The sequence below is a fragment of the Chenopodium quinoa genome, unplaced genomic scaffold, assembly GCF_001683475.1.
Source record: "Chenopodium quinoa cultivar QQ74 unplaced genomic scaffold, ASM168347v1, whole genome shotgun sequence".
In the NCBI taxonomy this organism is placed as follows: Eukaryota; Viridiplantae; Streptophyta; class Magnoliopsida; order Caryophyllales; family Amaranthaceae; genus Chenopodium; species Chenopodium quinoa.
Window position 1 is genome coordinate 3,843,994 of NW_018743292.1, and position 25,137 is coordinate 3,869,130.

The 25,137-nt window shown below is 34.8% G+C and overlaps 4 protein-coding genes and 1 long non-coding RNA gene across 5 annotated transcripts; 3 read left to right on the forward strand and 2 right to left on the reverse strand.

Moving 5' to 3' along the window:
• Positions 1 to 239: 239 nt before the first annotated feature.
• LOC110736479 lies at positions 240 to 8,227 on the forward strand. The gene is made up of 8 exons (XM_021916697.1): positions 240 to 439; positions 2,128 to 2,419; positions 2,971 to 3,069; positions 3,243 to 3,860; positions 5,687 to 5,751; positions 5,843 to 6,204; positions 6,418 to 6,653; positions 6,796 to 8,227. The coding sequence occupies exons 2-8, from the start codon at positions 2,255 to 2,257 to the stop codon at positions 7,963 to 7,965; spliced, it is 2,715 nt and encodes a 904-aa protein (XP_021772389.1). The 5' UTR covers positions 240 to 439; positions 2,128 to 2,254; the 3' UTR covers positions 7,966 to 8,227.
• A 544-nt stretch (positions 8,228 to 8,771) lies between these two features.
• On the forward strand, positions 8,772 to 11,813 carry LOC110736480. Its single transcript, XR_002514243.1, has 3 exons — positions 8,772 to 8,948; positions 9,121 to 9,495; positions 11,523 to 11,813. It is a non-coding gene; the product is annotated as an uncharacterized LOC110736480 (long non-coding RNA).
• Positions 11,814 to 15,286: 3,473 nt separating this feature from the next.
• Positions 15,287 to 19,068, forward strand: LOC110736481 (vesicle-associated membrane protein 721). Its single transcript, XM_021916699.1, has 5 exons — positions 15,287 to 15,737; positions 17,559 to 17,700; positions 17,785 to 17,905; positions 18,258 to 18,320; positions 18,538 to 19,068. Exons 1-5 carry the CDS (start codon positions 15,548 to 15,550, stop codon positions 18,688 to 18,690), a joined length of 669 nt encoding a protein of 222 aa, XP_021772391.1. The 5' UTR covers positions 15,287 to 15,547; the 3' UTR covers positions 18,691 to 19,068.
• Positions 19,069 to 20,292: 1,224 nt separating this feature from the next.
• On the reverse strand, positions 20,293 to 21,224 carry LOC110736017 (small ubiquitin-related modifier 3-like). The gene has a single exon (XM_021916175.1). The coding sequence runs from the start codon at positions 20,826 to 20,828 to the stop codon at positions 20,523 to 20,525; it is 306 nt and encodes a 101-aa protein (XP_021771867.1). The 5' UTR covers positions 20,829 to 21,224; the 3' UTR covers positions 20,293 to 20,522.
• A 740-nt stretch (positions 21,225 to 21,964) lies between these two features.
• Positions 21,965 to 24,875, reverse strand: LOC110736483 (chloroplastic lipocalin-like). The gene is made up of 5 exons (XM_021916701.1): positions 24,621 to 24,875; positions 23,981 to 24,104; positions 23,527 to 23,775; positions 23,012 to 23,302; positions 21,965 to 22,496 (listed from the first exon to the last, which is right to left on the reverse strand). Exons 1-5 carry the CDS (start codon positions 24,671 to 24,673, stop codon positions 22,218 to 22,220), a joined length of 996 nt encoding a protein of 331 aa, XP_021772393.1. The 5' UTR covers positions 24,674 to 24,875; the 3' UTR covers positions 21,965 to 22,217.
• Positions 24,876 to 25,137: the final 262 nt, after the last annotated feature.

The following is a 25,137-nucleotide window of genomic DNA, read 5'->3' on the forward strand; positions in this document are numbered from 1 at the left end:
AAGAGAGAGAAACACTGAAAAGAAACACCAACACATACACAAGGTCTAACATTGGGTCCCACTTTTTCTGCTATTTTCGAAATGACGTATCCATCAATATACTGTACTGTACTGGATACTACTCTCTGTATTTTCGTATTTCCTTTTCAATTTTAGTTATTATAATTAATAAATTAAATAAACTGACAAAAAATTAAATGGAATGTGCCATAATAAGAAAAGGAGTGGTGCAGTAGACAAACCCAAGAACTCCTTCATGGCTTCATTACCATTTTAGAGAGAGAAACTACCACAGGAGAGAGAAACTTTAAGACGGTGCTGGATTTTCTCTTCTTCCCCCATTTTCATTCCCCATTTTTTTTTTGATTTTATTAAATTTAATTTTATTAAATTTAATTTTATTTTCTCTCTCCTCTTTATCTGTAAAGATTCTGCTTCTGTAAGTACTTTATTCAATTATTTTTGGATTTTATTTTTATTATGTTTGTTTTAATTTGTTTTGTTGTTGTTCTGTGTTGATTGAGTTGTATTATGATTGTAAATGTTGTGTTAATTTGGTGTTTGTTTGGGTTTTATTATGTAGCTCATTTGTGTAATTTTTAGAAATTTGGAATTGGGTTAGTTAGGAAGATGAATTTGAATTAGAATTGGAAGGAAAAAAGTGGGTTTGAGTTTAAATTGGGGAATTTATTGAACTGGGAGTTGAAATTTAATGATGGGGAATTAGAGGAAAGTATGAGTGAATTTGGGGTTGTTCAAGAATCAAGATTATGTTTTATCATTTGTTGTGATTCTTGTGAAAGGGCATTATGAGGGTTTCAAGGATTTAGATAAATGTGTCAAGAACTATTTAGAAGTGTGTTTCTTGCTTGATGTTGATAGTGATTTCATGAGGAAGAGGCGGAATTGAAGTGCGCCTCTTCTTCATATGGCATGGCCTTTGAAGTGAATGAGCTTTGATGCTTGTGGGAATTTTTTGTCCCTAAAGTACAAATTTTAAGAGTTGGAAAGCTTCATAGTTCTTGGCATTCTGTTTGATATACTCATTTTAGCTAGCTTATGAAATTTTGGTTGTGTGTGAGTTTCATGAGCTTGTGGCGAAGATAGCATTATGAGGAAGATGCTGAAATGTGAATGCCGAAAAGCACTTCTTATTTTGGCATGACCATTGGACGGAATGGCATTTGATGTTTGGGGAATGGTTTGGCCCAAGGATGAAGTGAATGCCTTTAGTTAAAAAGTGGGAAAGCTTCTTAGCTGTTAGTTCTCTTGATTTAGCCAGCTTATGATGTTTTGGCAGTGGGGAACTTAAAATGGAGCTTGTGGGAGCTATTTATGATCGCCTCATTCGTTGTTTTCTCTACACAAGAAGTAATTGCCAACTAATTTATCTGTTTGAATTGGCTTTATCGATATGTACTAAGTTATTAGTTTATTACGACAGTGAAATGCTTGTTTATGCTTGATGTTTGTGACATGCCGTGACATTTCTCATGTGCCCATCCACCCGACTTTTGAGGCTCCTTTTTTTGCAAAAAATTCTATGTACTGGTCCGTAAATGAGCCATCTTGAGACTCTGGCACGCGGTTTTGGATACATATTAGGGTTATGCAATGCACATGGCATCAGTATGGTACTGAAAAGCTGAAAGAAAGGGGATTATATATTTGAACGTCATACTTGTCGGCATGGAATTTATATTTCAACATAGAAATCTTTTCTGCTGCAGTGTAGCACCACTTCAATCTCTTTGTAAAACCATTTGAGACACTATATAGGTCAATAGGTGTATACATGATATATCAACCTGTAATTGGCAGTAATGAGAGCTTGACATGAGTTATATGTTTTTTCATGCCTCGCGCATGATCATCCTCTTGCTGTTCTACTATGATGATATAATTATCGGTTGTTTACCTCCATGTTGACCAACAAATAATTAGGGATTCAGGAGTATACACTTGTGCTAAATTTATACAAAACGTGCTTTTTGATCAATTAAGATATTGCTATCTGCTGTATAGTGTATTTATGCTTTTTTACTTTAGTGATTTTCTTATCGAGATCCCAGCTTTGGAAATTGGCGAATCTTTTGATATCCTTGTGTTGACTTCTGAACTGTGCAGAACCTTTCTGGTACAATCATATAATGACGTGATTCCAGGTGGTACAGAAGAGCTCGGATTTGTTTACATTTTCCGTTTTACAGAACTACATCAGTTTTTGTGGTAGAATCTTGTGTGGAAAGCTTAGATGTCTACTGCAAAAGTAATTTTTACATACAAGCGGAAGCGCTTATCTTCATGCTCTGGTGTTGGGCATGCGGATGCCTCTGCTGATTTTTCTTTGGATGTTCAAGAGGACAAACATCAGGATGCCCCCAACGAGAAGATCAAGAGTCCAGAAAAAGTTTTAAAGGTGAGAACAACTGTTTTGAAAATGTTGTCTGATTAAAGAGACATTTAGAATAGAGTATTGTGTAATAATGAACTGGAAATCGGGAAAAGAAGTTTTTATTGCAAGTGTGAAACACGAATATATTAGTCTCTTGCACACTTTCCTTACTTTTCCTTCTAATTGTTGGTATAAATGTTCATGCCAAACTTTGGCCCATGTGTTTTCACTATCATGTAATTTGGTGAAATCCTTTAAGCTGGACATATAGGTCCTTTGGCCATTCCTTGCTGAAAAATCCCTTGGCTTGATTTTAGCTCTCAGAAAGTCAGAAGTTGGTCCATTGCTTCCATATTTGCATCAGTGACTGCACCATATAATCTCTCAAAAGATCTTCTAGGCTTTGTACCTTTGTTGCTATTTCTATCAGTGGTGTCACTGTCTTGCTAACATCCTTAATGTGTTTTGAAGGGGCTTATTAATGACGGCATGATAAAAGTGCCCTCTAACTGAAATATTTTGCTTCATGTTGGAGAATGGGATCTTTTTGCCTAAAAGTCCAATTTTTCATGCAGAATTGCAAGAGTGTTAATTGCAATGATGTGGACTGCACTATGGACCGTCGAAGCTGTCTTGAACCCTTTAATAATCAGCACACAGATTTCCAGCTTCAGGTTGTTTATATATTTCCTTTTACTGGTAATTTTTGTTCTATTAGAAGTCATGATTTTCCATTGCCTTCGTCGTCATTGTTTGTGTGTATGTGTGTGCTTGCCGGGGGTAAGAAAAAGAAAATTAATTCTTTTCTCCCTTCTTTTCCTAATTGCCTGATTATATGTATGTACAGCATGTCTGTCATGGGGAAGAAATTCCCGCTGCTTGTTTGTCTCCTGCACTCAACAATTCAAATAGACTTGGAGAGGAGTACGATGTTCAAAGATCTGATACAACTGACACTAGAAAAATGGTACTTGCCTCCCATGAGTTGCCTGGGGATGATACCTTCAAAATATCAGGCGAACATATTTCTGCTGAAGCGTCTCTAGGAGAAACCACGAACTCCATTAAGAAATGTTCTTGTTCACTTCACTCCAGCTATCTGGACGTTGAGCGATGCATGCAGGACGGTTCGGTTTCTCAATCAGTGGAGAAGGATTCTAATATACTTTCTAAACCAAGTGATGTGTGTAAAACCGAAGTTGCAAAAGGAAATTCTAGTGTACCACTTCGTACTTTTAGTAGAAGGCTGAAAAGGAAAGCAGATGAGTGTGGTGCAGGTATGTGTACCAAGTTCCCGTTTAGAGAACGAGACACAGTCATCAAAGAGTGTGACTCAGGGCCTGTTCCCTCTTGTACATGTGAAGTGGCATCAAAGGATAACAGTCTAGTTGAGAAATCTTTGGATATGAAAATCAAAAGCAATGATGTTGAAAATATGAATGTGCCTTGTCAAAGCTGTGATAAAGTAAGTTCCTCTGTAATCTTTCTTTCTATTTTTTTTTTTTTTTTTTTTTTTTTTGGTTCTGGTTTCATTGTGTTTTGGTTCAGTAGGTCATAGCTGTTTGTGGTCTAAATAGAGAAGACTTGGCCATCTTTCTGAGAGGGTATGGCTAATTTTTGTTTGTTACGCCTCTGAAGCCCTGAAATCCCTGAATTGATTAGGGTCCTTTTTTTCCAATTTGTGTCTCATTTGGTGACCCGCCTCTTTCTGTTTTGGGCACGTCACCAACATAAAATCAATTATGATATATATTTATTGATGTAGATGAAATGGCACAATCATCAATACAGGGACACTTATATATGCTTTTAGCTTTCCATTTCAGATCCTCAGGCATAAAAAAAGTTGTAAGGGTTGGTGCTGGCCAGAAATCACAATTGGGTTGCTTTGTTTTTCTATACCTTTGTTCCTGTTTTTTGCAAGTCAAACTATTTGTTGATTGTTGCTGGTTTGTGTGCTCTCTGAACCTAGCCAATCAAAGTGGCAATTATTAAATTGCCTGTTGTCATGTCAGGTACTCAGGTTTGCTGTCGTGTCAAAAGATAAACTAGTTGATTGTCTCTTTACACCAACCTTTTTTTTCTTCACAGACGGGAAAACCTGACACTAGAATCAATTTGTTATATTTGAATATGCAATACGTAACCAAATTTCACGTCGGGATTTTGTCGTGTCATGTTGTTTGCCAACTCCTGACTTCTTGGTGTTAAAAGTTTTTCTGATTCTCCTAAACTAACTGCTGATTTTATGTCACTTAGTGCAGTATTGTTATGCCTGTTTAGATTTTTTCCAGTTAGGCTGGCAAAGTTGTCACTCGATGCTAGCTCCTTAATTCCAGTAAATTACTTCTAGATTATTCCTATCTGGGGACTTAATATCTACTTCCTCCGTTTCTATTTACTTGACTAACATTCCTGGAATGTGAAATGTCATATTACTTGATCTATACTATATTTGGAAAGCTTTTAGTAGACAAATTCTCTAAATTACCCTTGTAAAGTGCTCGTGAGGACAACAATTGGGGTAATAAGGCAAACCATGTGTACCAACTACAATTCTCTCTCCTCTCCTAAAATATTGTGCCAAAGGCTATGGGTCAAGTAAATAGAAATGGAGGAAGTATATATATTAGACCATTTCCATTGGTGAGACTCAACTTTGAGTATTGAAATACAAAATGAGTTGTTTTTTTACCACTAATGGTGATACCCAACCCACTTCTCAATTTAGCAACTCATGTGAAGTCTAATTTCCTAATGGTGAGACTCTCTAAAGTATACTAATGTCACTTTCAATTGGCCCACCAAATCCATATTGTAAGTTTTTCACAAAAAAAAAATAAAAAAAATAAATAAATAAAATTACAAAATATATTATAATATTGATATAGGGCCCACACTTTTTGTCAAATGAGACTCAAAGTTGAGTATCTAAACTTAGCAACTTTCTTTTGGAGTTGCTAAGTTTAGATACCAACTTATTGGTATCCTTTGTAAAAAATACTCTCTCTCTCCCTAAAAAAACTCCCTCAAGTCCCACCATTGGAGATGGTCTTAGATTATTTAGAATCTAGACTATCTATTTCATCTGACAACCTGAGGCTGTTTGTGAGAGAGGGTTGGAGCAATTGTATACTGGTAAAATTGCTTTTAGTGAAGGTCTTCCTCTTAAATTGCATGATCACCAGCTTATCCTGATATATTATATTTCTGATCTTTTTTTGAATCTTTCTGTTCATATCATGATGGTTTTAGTTAGTGTCTAATGCTTCTCAACTAATTGTGTAACAGATGAGTAGCAGTGGAATAAAAGACTCTTCATGTCCTTGTGGACAGTCTTGTGAAGAAAATCTGATGTATGTAAAATGTTTGTTATATTCTTCATTTGTTACTTCCTACTTCTAGAGCTGTTTTGCATGCTTAATTAGTTGTAATATTCAATGGCAGCATGAGGAAATCTGAGAAAACAAGTAATACCCAGGAAGACTTGGTTGTGGACACCTCACCTGATAATCAAGCTGCAATTAAGACATCAGGATCAATTCCCTTTGCTTTTCATTATTTTGATGTGATAGGAAGTACTGACATTCAGAAGGATGATGTTAGGTGTTCATCATATGATGAAACTGGGGCCGCCTCCTGTAATTTAGCCTGCAAAACAGATAAGCAGCCTGTATCACAACGTCGAGCTTCCAGTGGTGACTCTCAGCTCACAAGTGATTCCTCAGACTTGAAGAATGGTGCTGCCAAGAGAGTGGAACATAGGGGTCGTCGCTCAAATTCATTGGACCTTTCTTGTCCTCCACCTGGTACCTTGACTTCTTTTTTAGTATTTTATTGGCACTGTTGGATATAGATCTTAATTCTAAGAAACCTGTCTGTTGATACTTTGGCTTACTGGAGTACTTATTGGCAATTTGGCATGTCTGTAAGCGTTATCTGCATGCTGTGGTCTGGAAATTGATAATTTTAGATTAGGTTTGAATTTTGAAGCTCCATGGTAAATTTAAATCTGTGTCCAGGTGTTTGTGCAATTGATTGCAATGTGGTTCCAGAATCTTATGTCCAAGAGGAGGCTTCAGATATAATTCAGGATTCCTCAACGGTCATAAATAGTGAAAAAGTCGCGCAGGATGGGAATATGAAGAGCAAGGGTTTTGAATTGTTTGGAGATGACAGTGGTCAAGTGGAGGATTCATCTAATGGTGTTCATACCTCAATCAAGACGAAAATTAAACCCAAATCCACATGTCTGCAGGTAGGAAAGGAAGAGTATTTCTGGAAAAAAATTGTTACATGCAATTCAACTTCTCTTATTTGTTGTTTTCTTTCCATACTTGGTGTGTTCATTAGCAATTATGTTTATGATAAGATAACATGTCATTCTGCATTGCCTCCAGCTATTTGCAGAAGATGTGAAAACTAGTCAAATCACTCCATCAAGTACTCTTTTTGAGAATGGTTACAGCCAAGCTCAGCAAAATGTTGCTTGTGTTTTAGATAGTCAAAGACAAGCTTCGACTGTTATAGGATCATCCCTTCCCACGAGGCCAATACATGAAGGTCAAAGTTCCAAGGATGCCCCCACAACACACCTATTCCAGAATTGTAATTTCAGAACCTGTGATTACAAGCAGAATCCAGTTCAGTCATTTCCTGACCAGGCATCTGTAAGACACAAATTATTACTTGATAGTATTAATACTAAAGCTACTTCTCTGAGGGGTAATAGGAACATCTCATTGGACAAGTTTGAGCCCTGTCCAGATATGTGGTCAGATGAGGAGCTGGATTCTCTTTGGATTGGTTTGAGGCGGCATGGAAGGGGTAATTGGCATGCTATGCTACTAGATCCAAGGTTGCGCTTTGCTCCATGGAGAACGGCAGCAGACCTAGAGGGTCAGTGGGGACGAGAACAGTACAAGTTGTTCAGTGGGCAACATGTACCTTCAAGTAGAAACCTTAAGCCACAAGATGCTTACAATTTACACTGCCATGGCCCTGTTGGCTGTCATGGGACTGGTGTTAGGAGAGAGAATGTTGCAGCTGAGACTCAGCTTTCTCTAGGAGATATGTATGCTAAAAATGATGCTGTCTTCTCAAGAAGCAGCGCTCTGAGTTATGGGATAGCTCAAGCTCATAGGCATGTAACTATGGCTAGTAGTGTTGGTAGTTATTTGTTCAACAATGTCCAAGCTAGTGTTATGATTAGAGGTGTATCATCTGATGGTCCAGCTATGGCCTTGGGTATGAACAATTGTTTACCTCATTGGCTTAAAGATCCGATCAGCACTCCTTCAAGGCCATTTAATCCACCTCTACCCCCAATTTCAACTCTTCCTCCAATGGGAGGACATCGGCTTGTCCATGCATTTCCAGAAACTGCGGGAACAACCTGTAAACGGAAGAATCCAGTCAATATTAAACCTGCTTGTCTACACCCTTTGAGTCATCAGTATGGCAACCCCTTGACTAATAAACCAGATTTGGCTAATAACCTCATCGTAATTGATAGTGATGCTTCATCAGAGGAAACAATATCAGATGATGCTAATGTTAGGAGTAATTAGTGAGGAGATCATTGTAAAACCTCTCGCGGGATTTTGTACAAATGTGTTTCTAATGTACAGTCATGTATTCATAGAACAGTTTTTTGGGAACTGTTTGACCTTTCAGTTCCTGAGTTTTGCTCCCTGTGATTCTTTGTTGTGCGTGCTTGCTCTATTGACCTGATATGCTTGCAGCTCAGACATGCAAAGTGCTGATTGACATTCATGGCGTTGCTGTGGGTTTTTATAATGCAAGCCATCACTTCCATTTTCTTTTGTAATACTTGGTCATTGTAAAAGGCAATGTGGCTTTGTATCAGGGGTAGCAATTAAAGAATTTTTTCCAAAAAGAAAACTGGGCAGGTAAAAATGTAAATGTGTTCGTATGATAAGTATATAGAGTTAAGAAGCTTTATAAGTAAAATGACAAAAGTTAATGCTAATTTTGAAGAAGGGACTTGTAACGTACTTCAATGATGATGCTATGAACATACAAAATCATACTTCATTATTCAGTACTTCGTACGGATTATATGTTATCTTTGATTGGTTTTCAGATGGTTCGCCACAATGCTCATGTAAGATAACTGATAGTCTTCAATACTTGAATACTGACTTCACCTAAATGTTGATTGGAGTCGATGCATGCCCTATACTTTCTTATTTCCCCTTTATTCTAACCATATGTATTACTTCGAACAATGTTGTATTAGATGCTCCCTAAAATCACAAAAGGTTTAAGTTTTAATGAATATGAGGTATGTATTAGATTTTATTCCGCATAAGACTTCAGTAAATTTTACAATTTATTTTACGCATGCCCTCGATCTTTATCACTAGACATCAGGACCCAGGTCCGCCCAAAGCCGAAAATAACATGCTAGGCAGACCCTGATACATCCAGCAAATTAAAAAAACAGTATTTGGAAAATCTCAAAATCTGCTTATAACCTTGGCCTGGCTAGTTTGATATCCTTGGCTAACAACAGACGAGCAGAACCAAGGTAAAGACCCTCGCAACCCTTTCATAAAAATCCTGTAAAAAAATTGTGAAAAAGATTGAGACTTTTATTTGATTGTTTTCCATCTTACTTAATCCGTCAATCAAATTAATCCAAACCCAGAAAACTATCCTAAATTTTATTATTTTCGTTGATTATTTGGCTTGTTTTTCAGGAATTCATCAACAAAAAGAGATTACATTTGATGGGTTCAAGAGGAGTAATGAATATGGGGGCATTAGCATCAAGGGCAAATCGAATGAGGACGAAGCTACAATCAACATTAGAAGCAAGTGTTCTTGAAATTGAAGATGTTTCACATCAACATGCTGGTCATGCTGCTATGAGAGAAGCTAATTATTGTGGTGGTGAAACTCACTTCAATTTGAAGATTGTTTCCCCTAAATTTGAGGGTCAAAATCTTGTTAAACGACATCGTATGGTGTATGATCTTTTAGCTGATGAACTTCAGTCTGGTCTTCATGCAATCTCTATCAATGCTAAAACCCCACAAGAAGTTGCTAGCAAATGATCAATTTTCAAGCCAATGGTAGTATGCTTGTCCTTTTTCTCTCTTTCATTGAAATTGGTTTTATTTTGTTGTTGTGTTGAACGGGTTTATTGTATACACCATGTTTAGTCGCCCCAACTCGGAATATTTAGCGGGTGTATGATTTTGGGGTAAATAGTGTTCTATACTAATACAATTTAGCCCTCTTGTATACAAGACCTAATAATGGGAAGTATGACTTTTATATACAAGACCTAATTATGGGAAGTATGACTTTTAAATTATGCAAATTTCTGAAAAATAATACTAATGTGTTGGGTTTGTTGGGATTCTTTAATTCTTTTGTTAGATTGATGAGTCAGTAAATTGCATTTAATTATTCGAAGTGTAGGACAATAGGACATTAATTCGTATGCATTATGCCTTTAATTTTGTTGGTGGCCTGGAAAAGAATTTGGAATTGATATGATAGCTCTATATGGTCTATTCAATGTAGGTGCATTATGTTAAGCAGTTCTGTTCTGCTCTCTGTCATTTTTCATGATATGTAAGCTGGTGATTATGAAAGCTTTAAACATCTGTGAAATGTATCGTCTGATTGATTTATTGCATAGGGTCATTTGAAATGTTGAGCCAGATTGATATGGAAACATGCAATTCTTTGCTTTACTTGTCATACCTTTTTAAGTGTTATCGTTTTGAAGGAAGGCTTTTGTAGCTATAGAAGTCATTTGAATTTCCGTTTTGTTATGTATGTTCTCTGTTGGTTTCTCTTTAGCTATTAGTTGCTGATTTACTTAAATAAAAGCCGAAAAGGACTTAAGGAGTGCCAGTTGCAAGTCTTGCAACTCCTGGAAAGTTCAAAACAATGTGATATTGATGCGAGTATGTGACTGTACTGATGACAATATATTGATTGGAAATATTACATACTTTGATAATACTCATGGCCAACCAATGATTTTATTTAGACCCCTGGACCCCAGGACAACAAGTGTATGTTTCTTAGTGAAAGGAATGTTACGTAACAACGATAATTTCTTGCACTTTGAATTTTTCATCTTATTGCCAAATCTAACTGCCATCACAATATCAGCAATGGTGAGACATACCATTAAGTTTGTGATCTGCAAATGCCTAGCTTTGTAAGATAAAGTTTATGCTCTCTGATTTTGAAGAACTGGCTGGCCTTTTTTTTTTTTTTTTTTTTAATCAATTTGATGCTTGCTATTCTTGCTGTTGGACATTGTGGAATGTGGGTATGGACATTTTATCCATTATTAGTGTTTGTTGGCTGAGCAAGAGATATATAAATTACAACATTCAGGTTACATGTCATCCAGAGCACTCAAATTCGGTCATATTGGCTCATTTTGCCATGCTTACTACCACAACATAATTGCACTTCAGTAGCAAAGGTAGAATAATCAGGTCCCAGCTTTCTTTTGATCCTAGTGTTTTGTAATCCTATAAATAGAGATGTAGTTACCTATATTAAAGTCTCATTAAGGGAGATTTCAATGGAAAAAGTCTCATTTAGGTTCATTAGGGAGATTTCTCTCGAAAATATGTGCCTTAGCCTACCGTCAAGGTGTCAATCGTGTATCTCCCTAGGTAGGTGGGACTCGGGATTTTTACTCAAGTGATGGTTTTCTAATATGCATAGCCTTCCGCTGTCACATGTATTGGTTATTGACTTATTTCACTTTTTCATTCTGTCTGAATTAGGCGTTTCAAAATGACAAAATGTAATCATGAGCTACTAATTATATGTAAAACATTCCTGCTGTTTCTGTCACATGCTTTGCTTCAGTGAACTGGCTCTAGCTGTTTTTGCTTCCAACTATTTCCTAATTCTTATCTTTGATAGTCCAGTTGAATTTTGACCCTTGATAATGCCTGCGGACTGCACTGTCCTGATTTTAAACAATCCTTTATCATGTACTCTGATACTCCATGTTCTTGTAGTTATATTATTGTCTAATTGATCATCACTTCTGTTTTGGAGTGTTCTGTATACATGTTTTTTGCATAGTTGGAATCACTTTGATTTTTTTGTTTGACAGTTGGAAGCAAGGTTAATTGGATTCAGACTCTAGTCCGGACAGTGGGGCAATGCAAGAGAGTATCATTGATCTTTGTATGGTTCAAGTGACCTATCAAAATTTAAAAGCACGACTTTTGTTTGATTTGCCGAATAATTTGTGGTATAACCAAGACTTATACTCATCTTAATCACTCTGAGTATTGTTGTTTGATTTGACTATACTCTGAGTTTATGTAGCACCTTTGTCGAGTTTGCTTGGCATCTTGTCACATTATCTTTGAAATGTACCCAGTGGAGGTGCACTACATTAGAGATCATAGCTTTTCAAACTCTGTATGTGAGATCCTAACAGCGCTGATGGGAGAGGTGAGTCTCGTACTCTTGTGGCCTGTCTAATAGCTATTGTGGCTTCTTCGGCTTTCATTAAATTCAATTCCCCCTCCCCTATAACCATGGTCCGTTTGGGTTGCAGCGGCCTTTGAAACGACAGTAAGGCCCTATTCTTTAGAGCTGCTCTGCTCTGTTCTGCCCTGCTCTACTCTGCTTAAAAATAATAATTAATATTGAATTATTATAATAATAATAATAAATAATTAATATTTAATAATAATAATAATAATATTAATTATATAATAATTATTATTATTATTACTAATAAAAATAATAATAATTGATTTTTTATAATAAAAATTAATATTTTAAATATAATAACTAATATTTAAAAATAATAATTATGAATTTTTAATAATAATAATAATAAATTATTAATATTTAATGATAATAATAATAAATAATTAATATTTAATATAATTAATGTTTAATAATAATAATAATAATAATAATAATGAAATCTGCTCTGTTCTGCTTTAATTTGCTCTGCTCTGTCGAGTCTTATTCTACTCTGCCCTGCCCAAAAACTTAAAAGAATAGGGCCTAAGAGTCAATTCCGGCCATAATATTTTAGCTTTGGCTTTCACAAAGGTCACTCATGGTTGAAATTTTGTGTAGATTGATCTTTGGAATCTTACTGTGTTACAACTTTGGGTATAATTCATTCATGTCCCACATAACAATGATGTCGACTCCAGAACTTATCAACAACCAATAAAAAATATGGTTTGTTTTTGACCATTTTTAAATTGACATTTCACTGGTTGTTTATGCAATTTATCATTGAACTTCTAGATGGACGTATTCTTATCTGAAAATCTGAAATACAATCCTGGACTTTTATTTAATATAGAATTTTTTTTCATAGACTAGAACCACCAATTCTGGGCTTATAGGCAGATAGATGTAGATTCCTAGTACTTTGTATGACATTTTTTTAAAGTACAGCTAATTGTACCATTGCACTTTACTATCAAGGTATTTTTATATGAGCCAAAAAATAACCTTAGTTGTACGTACGGTGAAGATCCTCATGACCCCTCTCTAATCTACCTCAATAATATACTCAGTACCACATTTAATACTTGTAACAAAAATCTGAAAAATTGTATTTGTTAGTATTCAAATTATAAAATACAAAAATATATTTTCCAATTCATGTTGATTAATATAAAGTATAAGATGGGCAACTTTATGTTCTTTAAGGGGTGATAGAAATTAACGACTAAAGTTTAGATGATGTGGCTATAATATGATACTATATTTTTTGGTTCTTAGTGATGCCCTGCGATGTTTAGTGGACAACATTTATGATTTTGTAAGGAGTATTAAATTGATGAAGTATTAGTTTTTTTTTTTCTTATGTTTTCTTTGTGATATTTTGTTTGGAAATGAGAACATATAAGATTACTTGGTCATTTGATTTAAATTATTAGGTAGCATGTTTGAATGGGAAAGTTTTTTACAAAGATTGGAGATTTGACTTCATGTATATTTCATGCACATGTAATTTTGATTACAAACAAAAACAAATTCCATATGAGCAATTTCTTAATTTATATTACTCATACGTTCCTTGAAATTCATCTTGCATCAATTTAGTAGCTTAAACTAAACTAAATGATTTAGTAATTTACAAAATCTCATGAGTCATGTATGTTCAAACTTAGCAAAGAAGCAAAGCTTCCTTTCAAAAAAAAAAAAAAAAAAAAAAGAAAGGTGGAATTAAAGTATTATAAATGGAGTATGGGTTAGGTTAAGTAACGTTTTCTTATTTAAAACAAAATCCACTCTTAAAAGCTTTTATGCTTAATTTATACTTACTATTATTCGTACTTAATACTTGTAACTTATATGTGAACGTGAATCTTAATTTTAAAAGGAAAATGAGACACTTATATTGTACTTAAAAATATGCTTAATTTATACTTACTATTATTCGTTCTTAATACTTGTAACTTATATGTGAACGTGAATCTTAATTTTAAAAGGAAAATGAGACACTTATATTGTACTAAAAAAAGTAAAAATATTTAGTGTGGACTGTGGAGTATAATGAAATACGAAATATTATTTACATCAACTAACAATAATTTTGTCTTATATAAAATCATGCACAAATCAGTGTAATTAATGTTATATTTTCAATTTTCATATATATATATATATATATAATTTTTTTTTTTCCATTTTTAGCTCCTTATATGTAGCTCTAAGGACTATGTATATCATTTTTCTAATTTATATACGGAGTGTATTTTACTAATTTATCAATCTATGATATGTACTTTGAATTTGCATTAAATGTTTGTACTCCGTATATCATGTGTACATAATGATTTAAAAATTGATAACTCAATCTAATGTGAAACTATATTAAATTAAATTAATAATGAAAGATTAGTTAACACATGTAGAGTACTTGTATGATTTTTGTAGGTGGGGGGATCCACGCTACTACTTCCACCCATCGATTGTTGGAAGACTAAACACCAACAAAAGCCCATTTTACACCGACATTGTCTCCTTCACCCTTACTTTAATCAACAACACACGGCCTAGTCCCTTGTGATTTTATTTTACCGTTTGAGTTTGAATTATGTATGTTTCTATACTTTGAATTATGTATATTTCTATACAATTAGTGTATTGGATTACTTATTTGCATATTAACGAAAGTTTAGTTATGCAATTAATGCTTACATGATATAGGAAATGTTCCTTATGAAGTTTCAATGTATATGAAATTTTGCCAAACTTTATTTGGTTAGATGTTCAATAAACTTTATTTTGTTTCAATGTATATAGTAATTTCTTTTTTCACATAGGATGTTCAATTCACCTTAAAGGGGCAAGGTAAATTCCACTTCCTATGTTATTATCAACCCATTTAGATTAGAAAAAAAAAATTAAAACTTTAATCCAAACAACCACTTAAATTTCATATTATTTGAAAGAGAGGTAAATGTATAAAAATGTTCTCCATTAAATGTTCCTAATAGAAAGATAAACAAAAACTCTATTTTTGTTGAGCTAAGTTTATTTTTATTATTCTTTTGCTCCAACCGATTTAGATCGTAATTCTACATCTCTATCGTGAAAATATAAGTTCAGTCTAATTTTTATACATTTAGATTCTTAAATCGTAACTTTGAGAATTTATAAATACAAAGTTGTAGGTTCGAAGTTTGATGAACAAATTGCGATTTGAAATTAACTTGACTCGTCAACAGCCTATACTCCCTTGACCCTCCCCCCACCAAAACGGCGCCGTCTGGACCCAAAAATCAGAAAATGCCTTCTTTGCTGATCTCACTACTACCAAATATTGGTAATAAAATTTCCTTTAATTCAAGGAAAAAATGTACAATTGAAATAAAATTAAAAAAAACGATTGCAGAAAAAATAGATGCCTTCAAAACTCAAAAAGTCCCTAAAATCAAAAAAATCAGGGTTTAAATTTCCAATCTCCTCCTCTCTCTCTTACCCTTTCCTTTCTCTCTCTAAAAGTCTCAACCATCTTCTTCTTCAATCTCTGCAAATTTCTTCATTTCTCTCTCTAACTTCATCTAAACCGTACTGGGTATTGCGTTCCTCACTTTCTCTCTCTAAAAACAACAAAGATCCGTGTTAGATTGAGGAGAGAGAAAGAAAATGGGGCAACAAAATCTGATCTACAGTTTTGTAGCAAGAGGTACGGTGATTCTAGCAGAGTACACGGAGTTTACTGGTAATTTCACAAGCATCGCATCTCAATGTCTCCAGAAACTTCCAGCTACCAACAACAAGTTTACCTACAACTGCGATGGTCATACCTTCAACTTCCTCGTCTCCGATGGCTTCAGTATGTTTCCTTTATTCTGTTTTCTCTCTCCTCCTTTTTCTGGGTGTTTTTGTTCATTTTTATGTAAGTTTGGTGTGATTGTTCGAATTGGTTTTGATCTGTTGAGTTTTGGGGTTCTTAGTGTTGGATTTGAGCTGGATTCTTCTATTGCTAAGTTTTTAAAGAGGGAATCTGGGGTAATTCTATGGATTTTTCTTGTGGGTTTTGGATTTTGAATGAAGGGTATGTGTAGGATTCTTCGATTAGGGACTATTTGTTGTAAATCTGATGTATCTAGGGTTTTCTGGGTGTTTGTAGTTCTTTTTACCTTGAAGTTGCGATTGATCTATTGAATTTCAGATTTTGTTGTTGTCGATAACAGAAGATTTTGCTGTTTGATCTAGTCATGGCCGACAATGTTTCATTCATATTTTGGGTTAGAGCTGTGGTTCTTTTGATGAGGGCCTTCTTATTTGAGGGGAGTCCAGATGGAATTTTCTGTGTCCAAGTAATTTGGGTATGGTTTGCTTGAGAAATTGGTAATCTGGATTTGATGCTGATTTTTGCTAAAATTGGGAGTTGAAGGTGTTTTTGATGTGAATTTTCATCTTACCACTCAGTTATGTTGTTTTTGGAGTTTAGGCTTTAGTGGTGCTTAAACTAGAATTACGAAAATCGGTCATATTTTGAGGGAGCAAAAGGTTGCTAGTTTGGGATCGTTTCGTATGTGAATTTTGAATATATTGTCTTTTATAGCTAGAAAAAATGCTTTGGCTTGGTACTTTTGATTACACAGAAATAACTTGTTCATTGATATCAGCAATCTGTGCATGAGGTCTGAATGAGCTTGAGAGGGCATTGTTTGCGTAAGATTTTTTCGAGGATTAGTGAGAAGCTGGTATAAGAAGAAATGAATTGGTTGTTAATCTTGTTGTCTTCAGTTTGTGGTGTGTGAGCTGCTGAATATATATAATGCATACTAGTATTTTTGGAAGTAAGCTGAAGTGTGACAACTTGACACTGTAATTTCTCAAGGATTTGCTAGTCCCAGTGGCCACTACATGGTACTATTATCTTAAAGGATTTGAAATATATAGCTCTTGGGTTTCCTTATTAATAATTAGTTAACCTTTGTAGACTTTAGAAAGGAGTATGTGAATCTATTTTTAGCCAAAGCAATTGCTGTTAGTACTGCTTGTTTTCTGCAGTGTATTGAATGAAACTTGTCTACATTATCACTGGGCAATCTGGTTCTTCCTGGATGAGACTTGGGGTTGGGCGATTAAATTTATTTGTCAAATAGTCTGATACACTTTTGGGAAGATCTTAGGCTGCTTAAAGTTTTGCAAAATTTCTTTTGCTATGATTCAGTTTGTTTGAGCTCTTGCGAATGCATTAGGGTGGACTTATGAGAGATGTATCTTTGAAGTAGGTGTACGATAAATTCCCATCATTGCATGTGGTGGTCAAGAAGGTAAGTAGTTTTCAGGAACCGTCTTGCTTGAATGGGTATTAAGGATGGTGGAGCCTGTCCTAGAGCCTTTGAATGCTCATTCTTTCTGTATGTAGATATGAATTAGTAAGCTAATGAAGCCAATAACATGCAAGTTGAGCCTACTATCTTTTTTGAAGGGACTTCATATGCGTTTTACCCCTTGGACCCTCAATTGTGAATTGTGATTTAGATCCATTGCATGTTTAAAATCTAGCTTCAGGTTTTTGTGTGTGTGGTTTTTATGGGGCTTGGAATGTCACATTTACCGCTTCTTATCTAGTCTGCCCACATTATTGTACCTGTTACTCTGTTAGGGCCTGAATTCACCCATATTTTGGATGTTGCAGCTTTTTGTGTAGTTGCAGTTGAATCTGTTGGAAGGCAGATTCCAATGGCATTCTTGGAGCGAGTGAAGGATGATTTTAACAAAAGATATGGGGGTGGAAAAGCTGCTACTGCTCAAGCAAAAAGCTTGAACAAAGATTTTGGGTAGTTTTCTTGGTCATGAACTTTTCATCTATCTCTTGAATATTTGAATCTATGTACACATGCTAACATGTGTGTGTTCTTTAGGCCTAAGCTGAAGGAGCACATGCAATACTGTGTTGATCATCCAGAGGAGATGAACAAGCTTGCGAAGGTGCAGGCTCAGATATCAGAAGTCAAGGGAGTGATGATGGAAAATATTGAGAAGGTATAAGAATTTTACATGACTACTAACATATTAATGGCTGGTGGCAGCTAGCAGTAATGGTTTGGGATAGGAACGAATTGTTTGAGCTTGATTGTCTTCATCGTTGTGCTGTTGCCTCTGTACCTTGTCTAGAATAATGGAATGGAGATGATGTAGTAAAACTGCTCTGTAAATCTTATTGTTATGTCACATGGTTTACTGAATGACATTTTAAATTGGACACGATTGATTAATCCCAGTTGATCAATTTTGATGCTGTGGAAATATGGGGCTTTTTATATTTTATTTTCTAATATTTTAACTTACTTTGCTTGAAACTTGAATGTTAATTATTGCACTCCTTTTTGAACAGGTTCTAGATCGTGGTGAGAAGATTGAGCTTCTTGTTGACAAGACAGAAAATCTCCGTTCACAGGTTGGTGATAGTTGCTGTCAAAAATTATTGATCTTAACCCTTTCAATCTAATGTCCTAAAAAGACATCTGTTGAAGCAACAATGCTACTACCCTTTTGCTAATGGGGTGTGAAGTATACTGTAAATTGTTGATTGATGTCTTGAGTACATTCTTTAATATATCCTTATGTAGTTTTGTGTTCATTGATGATTGTATTCCTTTGTGTATTTTCTGAAGGCACAAGATTTCCGGCAACAAGGAACACAGATGAGGAGGAAGATGTGGCTTCAGAACATGAAGATCAAGCTTATCGTGCTGGGTATCATCATTGCGCTGATCCTTATCATAGTGTTGTCAGTTTGTCATGGCTTCAATTGTGCAAAGAACTAGTTCACTAGTTCCTTTATTACGGGGGGAGGGGTTTTTGGGGTGTTTTGGTCGGAAGCTTGGGTGAAATATATTTGCTATAGTCAGTCTCGAATACATCCGTTCCTAATGTTGATTTCCATCTTTATAATAGTCCAGACTTTTAACTGTTCTTGGTAGAATCTCGCATTTATTTGCTGGCGCTTTGGAATGTGAATGCTTGTATTCAGTTCCAAACTGTGGTGTGTATAGGTCTTATAAGTATAAAACGAGAATTTCATATCGTGGTAAATGTATGCCTATTTTTGTATTCAAAGCTGCGGGTGAAGCGCTGGTCTTATTCATCTGTTGATTACGATTTTGGTTTTAAAATTCATATGGATGGACTTCTATTTATCTCTACATGAACACGGAATATCAAAATTTGTTCACAGATTCAACAACTTCACAACTGTCTTTTAAAGACTTGTTAGAGGACACTTTTTCTTCCTTTTTTTTTTTCATTTTTTTTATTTAATGTTGTGATGGTTGAAAGTCAAAATACGGAGTAATGGAGTATTGCTTTTTCATCTGTTGTATAAATTGGTGATTGCTGTTTCCATTTGCTTTGTTCTCATACTCGGCAGAAATAGTCGCATAACTATTACTTCGTATTTTGTATTTTCTTTTAAATTTCTGAGAAGTTGCCAAGTAAATTGCATTATTCTTTGTATTCGTCTAATGTTAAACCCTAGGTTACATGGACACTTCATTCAACTACCGTGTCTGTGTCTGACGTCGTATCAGACACACACACTCGTGGGACACACGACGATACGTGTTGGACCGTATCCTATTTTAACGCATCCTACTATTATATGGGCTGTTTAACTTTTTTTTTAATGAGAAAATTTAAGTAAGATAGATAAAATAATTGTTTAATAATATAGGTGCCTTCATATATACCTCATTGTTAATATGATAAAGTATGGTATAATGAGAGGACAAAATGACAAATACATGGTCAATTTTTTTATAAATATATTATATGAATTTTAACATTTCGTATCCGTGTCTCTTATTTTGAGATAGATGTTTTTTCCGTCCGTGTCAGTACTCGCTCTTGTGCAACCTAAGTTAAACCACAATCAGTCAATGCATTTTCGTCCAGTATTCACCATTTTCTGTCAATTAAAAACAAAGTTAAAAGTTAAAAGAACTATTCAATGCATCACATATAGAGGTGTTAATTCAAATGATCGGATCCGGTCTGATGAGGTCGAGTCGGGTCGGGTCAATTTTTAAAGTTGCATCATGTTAAATTATTATGTCCACACGAGTCCAATTTTGAATCGGTTTCGGATCGGATCGGGTGTGATTTTGACAACTCTAAATTCACATAGGCTAATGATCTGTATCGATTACTAAATTATACTTATGATTAATTCGTTACAAATACATTTTTCTGATTTTGTTTGTTCACATATTTAAACCAAGATAACGCATTCTACCCATGAAAGACACTTTGTCGTATTGTCTAGCTTAAGGCCGTGACATGTTTGGAAGGATGCCGAGTAATGTGCTAACTTTGAAACCCTAGGGGGAGAAGGGGGGGGGGTGCAATTAAGAGATCTTGGTAATCAATTCTTTGGAATATTTGAAATTGTGACATGAACAATAATAAACTTGGTGTTTCTCAAATACTAGAGAGGTTAAGAAAACACTCATTAGCTTTTATTTATACATTACTATTACCATAGCACGTCATGATTAAACCATATGAACAAAAGGAAAGATGAAAGCAATAAAAACAAGACAAACCAGTAAAATAACTTAAGCAAGTCCCTTCTTCATTCCCATAAACTTGAAAATTTGTATCAGCCCCCAATCTTGTCAACCCAAGCATTAATGGTACATCCATTCTTCATCATAAGATCATCAGGAGTTTTAGCACCCGGAACCTCAGCTTTACCATACACAAAACGAACAGCTCCATATTCGAGACCAAGGCGGTTGCAGTAGTCGAGTTTCATGTGACATAAAGGAAAATCGCGCTTCACTCTGTAGTAAACTTCATGATCATCCCCTGCTTGAACTTTCAAAGTCACTAGATTTTTTGCTGATTCAAGCTTGACTTCGGTGGCTGAGTCTTGATTGATGTGTTGGATGGGTGGAGTTCCCATTTTCTTGGCTATTTGGGTGAGTTCTTGTGAGTAAGCTGAAGAGATTGAGTTGGTCCATTATATAGGGTTAGCTTGATTAAATACAGAAAACTAAGCTTTTATTATATATTTCCCATGCATTATGATTAATGAGTAGTTAACACAGTTTTTAAAATTCTTAACGCTTCATCTTACAGAGTCCAAATTCGTTAATTTTTTTTTATTTTTTTATGGGAACTTTACAAAATTCTTGCTGATTACTTAAAAACCCTTCAGTTACATGCTCTTTCAGAGTAGAACGAATTCAGCCATTTGGAAATAACAAAGTTTAATGACACCATTGCTTATCCTAGCTATCCATTTTAATGTATTTATCGTTTGTTCACATGCGTAGCAATACTTAAAAAATCCTTACGATCCTTTTTTACTGTATATGAGATCACATCTTTATGCAAGAAAAAGGAAGAAAGTGGCTGCCGTTACTACTTACGGTTTCAGTTTTGATTTCTCTTGATTTAGTTGGGCAGTTACATACTTAACGCAGTATAACTTAGTGTATTAATGCATTGTTTAATGCATCTCTTAACATTTGATGTTTGATGCGTTGTTTTATGTATGTCTTAAACATTGTTCAATGCATAACTTAAAGCATTGTTTAATGCACGACTTAATGCTTTGTTACGTTTGAAAAATCCAGTGACATACTAAGCTACTATCTTATATATATGAGAAACTCCTCATATGATGGATGAAAAAAAGCTGAGAGATGAAATATTATTCCTATCTTATCACTTTAGCATAGGAAGTTATAATCAGTTGTTCATTTTCACAAAATTACTAACACTTTTATACATTGAATTACGATAATCCTACTAGTTATTGTAATTGTTCTTCGTTGTATCTTCTGAGTCATTTCCGTGATACCCAGTTGTAGTATAGGGTCGGAATTATACTTTTGGAAAAGTGATCCCGTTCACGCCTCGAAGATTTTTCCAATAATTTCATTTCCATTTCTTTGTGACCCTTGTTTACCAGAAAATCCCCAACACAAGAGACGTCGAGATCATATCACACTAGCTTATCGTTGGACACTACTCTCGAATGAAAAAAAAAAAAAAACCATATTTTGACATGTCAAACATTGACTTTGACAATAGTAAAGAATCAAACCTATTTTACAATAAGCTATTGTGTGACCATCTCATGCGAGTATTTGTGATCTTTCTTCAAACAGAGGATCCTAATTAGAATACAGGCTCATCTTACAAATACCTGCTTGTACAGGCGTACAGCAACAATATTAATAATAGGCTGCCATTTGGAATTGTTAGACGTGATGAATGTTAATGTGATTTTAACAAAATTACAATGGAAATACATGCAAGAAGCATCATTACATGAGATTCACTACTACTTGAAGTAGAGCTCAAGAAGCTTCTTCAATGTCTCAAGTACACTTGAGAAGGGATTAAATGCTACAGAAGACTTTAATTCAAGATCAGGGAACTGATTGGTTAGAGCCTGTTGCATTCCGGATTGAGACATCATTGAAGCAAGTTGACTGTTTGACATAACTTGGCAATCTTGGGGAGTATCCTTGATTTTGTTTGGGTCGTATCCAAAGTCTGCTAGGTAATTTTTGTACTTCTCGATGAACTCAGGTCCAGGATTAGGTGTTCTTGAGTAGATCTGTAAAATTCATAGCATATTCATCACAGATTCAACTTATACTAATGCATTGGGTATTGAGTTGAAAAATCAGCATCTTCACATAAAAAAAAGAAGTGGCAACAGCTTAAATGACAGAGCAGAAGTGTAAGCCTTGATTTCATAATTCAAACGACTCACATAACAACTTCTTCTCCGAATTCATGAGTTTCACAAAGCAAAAGTGAACATATAAATAAAATCTACCAATGATGATAATGACAACAAAAAGAAAGCAAGCCAAATCAGCTAGACCATTCAGATCAGTTTGGTTCTTCATAATTAATATCTTTCAGATGATGGAGCTTAGACTATATTCCATTTTATTTTCAGAGATTCGGTTTGTATATGTAGAAATCAAAAAAAGGCATTTGCTACATTCTGCCTCCATACATCATTGAATAGATGAAAACTCAGCAATAATATAAGTTCAAAGAAATAATGTGCAATAATAGAAGTTCAAAGAACTAATGTGCAATAATGAGATTGCCAATTACCTGGACAAAACTTTTGTCTTTGGCCCCTGAGACAATAGCATAATTGTCATAATCAGTTGCAATCACATCATATGGCTCCTTCGGAATAAATGGCAGAGTAGGAAAACGCAGGTAGCACTTCTCTTTGATCATCTCTTGCCTCTCCAAAGCAGTTTCTTTCAGCTCCTTATCCTCCTCTGAGAGACACTGAACCTTTCCCCTTATACCGGTGATGTACCCATCAGGACCCCCGTGTACACAGAAAGTATCAACTTGAATTGCAGGTGCCTCCATATCAAATGTATATATTCCCTGGAATCAAGAAACATCATATTTCAACAGATATTAAAGAGCGATAAGATTTCTTATTCCTCATATCAACATTCAAGAACCACCAAGATAGAGAACAACTTCGAGTAACTAGTAGCACCTCATGAAAGGCGGATTAAGCTTCTCAAATAGTCTACTTAGTAAAACATCAATGTGGGACCGACGTCCTGCAGTAGTAAAACATAATACAATCATTTTAATTTCACCTGGGTGCAATGACAGTCTTCCTGGCCTTGTCCAGCAAATCCACGTTTAAGAGAGGCCACCTCGAACCATCTGCCAGAGTATCTAACAGGATCAAAGTTTTTAGCTGTCATACCTCTCATCATCATCATCATCACCTCCTTCCCATCTGCATTACTAGAATTCTCATCAAGAGGAAATGGAACCGTACTGCTAGAGACATCAGCAAGCAAGCCTATGCTATCGCGACGAGGAAGATCTGCCCCATACACCTGTTAGCCCCAAAATACAAGTAGATTTACCAAAAGCAAAATTCTGTACAAACCAATACCAATGTAGATCATTTTACACAAACTTTCCGAGCTCACTCAAGAGTTCATCCCATCTTATCATATGAGAAATGCATAATCCGAAGCTACATTTTACTCGTTTAAGTTCAATTGCGCAAATTAAACCAAACAGAATCAAGATACTAACCAAATTGGCTTGGGAGAAAACTATGCAAGAAGCTACCAACCCAGAGAATATATGTTTAGGAATGCCATTATCTGAAGCCGGACGCTTAATGGAGCATCTTACAACTAAATTCTCAGTCTTCCCCCTAAAAGCAAAGGAAAGTAATACTTGATTTCAGTATTTCAGAAATGAAGACTGTCACTCTTAAATATACAACCATGTCTCTTCTCAAAAGTCCCATTAGTGATCAACTACAAGAAATCGAACTCGCTGCCATGACTATAATTCAAATAACATAATCTTCAACAACATACAACTAACAAAAGGGACATTTAAAGATGAAAAAATGAGCTTCAATCAACATAAAAGAAATTCCTAATGTATACAATTTAAATACCCTAATGTTTTTGAAAAATATTGAAATGCCCATTAACAATTAAAAAAAAAAACCAATCACATTAACAAAAATGGAAGCAATTTAGAGTTGGGTATGATTTAAATTGAGCTAAATTGCAATCAATAAATGATTATACTATACCCAGATAAAAAAAAAATAAAAAAAAAAATCGGGAGAAAATAATTTAGAACATAAAACATGAAAAATTAATTGAAAAAATAAAATAAAAAGAGAAACAATTAGTGGGTGATTTGAGTAAATTACCTTGAGCGGGAATGAAGAACTGGAGAGGGTAAAGACGTTCGAATCACTTGCATTATTTTATTCTATACAAATTTTGAGCATATCCAGAAAATGCAAAATAATAAATAAAATGTATGTAGTTGTGTAAATCTTGTTCTTGAAAAATCTGAGACTAATTAATACTCGAATTATCTCTCAGCTTGAAATAATGGAGTGGGCAAAATGCCAAATTATACTCTTTCAAAGCTCTAGGCTCTATCACTCTCACTGAGACAAAAACGAAAAGAAATCTTCTATACGCATCGTTTCTATCTAAAACGCATCGTTTTATTTTTTTTTAAGAAATTGTTGCTCTTTTACATTGTACAAAATCAAATTTTAGATGAAAGGGTTAAAATAAGCTGCAACGATTGTTAGAGATAAGAGCAGAAACTTGTAAGAGCTAACAATTTCGGATTAAAATGGCTAATAAGATCAAATAAGATAACAAGTAAACTATACTTCTCCTTCGGTGTTTTCTATCTACTCACTTTTTAGA

Excerpts from the sequence above, each read along its gene's own strand:
- LOC110736017 (XM_021916175.1), bottom strand. The coding sequence starts at position 20,828 with ATGGGAACTCCACCCATCCAACACATCAATCAAGACTCAGCCACCGAA.
- LOC110736483 (XM_021916701.1), bottom strand. The coding sequence starts at position 24,673 with ATGCAAGTGATTCGAACGTCTTTACCCTCTCCAGTTCTTCATTCCCGC. Across the intron at positions 24,105-24,620 it reads GTTCTTCATTCCCGCTCAAG|GGGGAAGACTGAGAATTTAG; the intron begins GTAATTTACTCA and ends CTTTGCTTTTAG. Across the intron at positions 23,776-23,980 it reads TTTTCTCCCAAGCCAATTTG|GTGTATGGGGCAGATCTTCC; the intron begins GTTAGTATCTTG and ends TGGGGCTAACAG.
- LOC110736481 (XM_021916699.1), top strand. The coding sequence starts at position 15,548 with ATGGGGCAACAAAATCTGATCTACAGTTTTGTAGCAAGAGGTACGGTG. Across the intron at positions 17,701-17,784 it reads AGCTTGAACAAAGATTTTGG|GCCTAAGCTGAAGGAGCACA; the intron begins GTAGTTTTCTTG and ends TGTGTTCTTTAG. Across the intron at positions 18,321-18,537 it reads CAGAAAATCTCCGTTCACAG|GCACAAGATTTCCGGCAACA; the intron begins GTTGGTGATAGT and ends TATTTTCTGAAG.
- LOC110736479 (XM_021916697.1), top strand. The coding sequence starts at position 2,255 with ATGTCTACTGCAAAAGTAATTTTTACATACAAGCGGAAGCGCTTATCT. Across the intron at positions 3,861-5,686 it reads CTTGTCAAAGCTGTGATAAA|ATGAGTAGCAGTGGAATAAA; the intron begins GTAAGTTCCTCT and ends ATTGTGTAACAG. Across the intron at positions 6,654-6,795 it reads CCAAATCCACATGTCTGCAG|CTATTTGCAGAAGATGTGAA; the intron begins GTAGGAAAGGAA and ends CATTGCCTCCAG.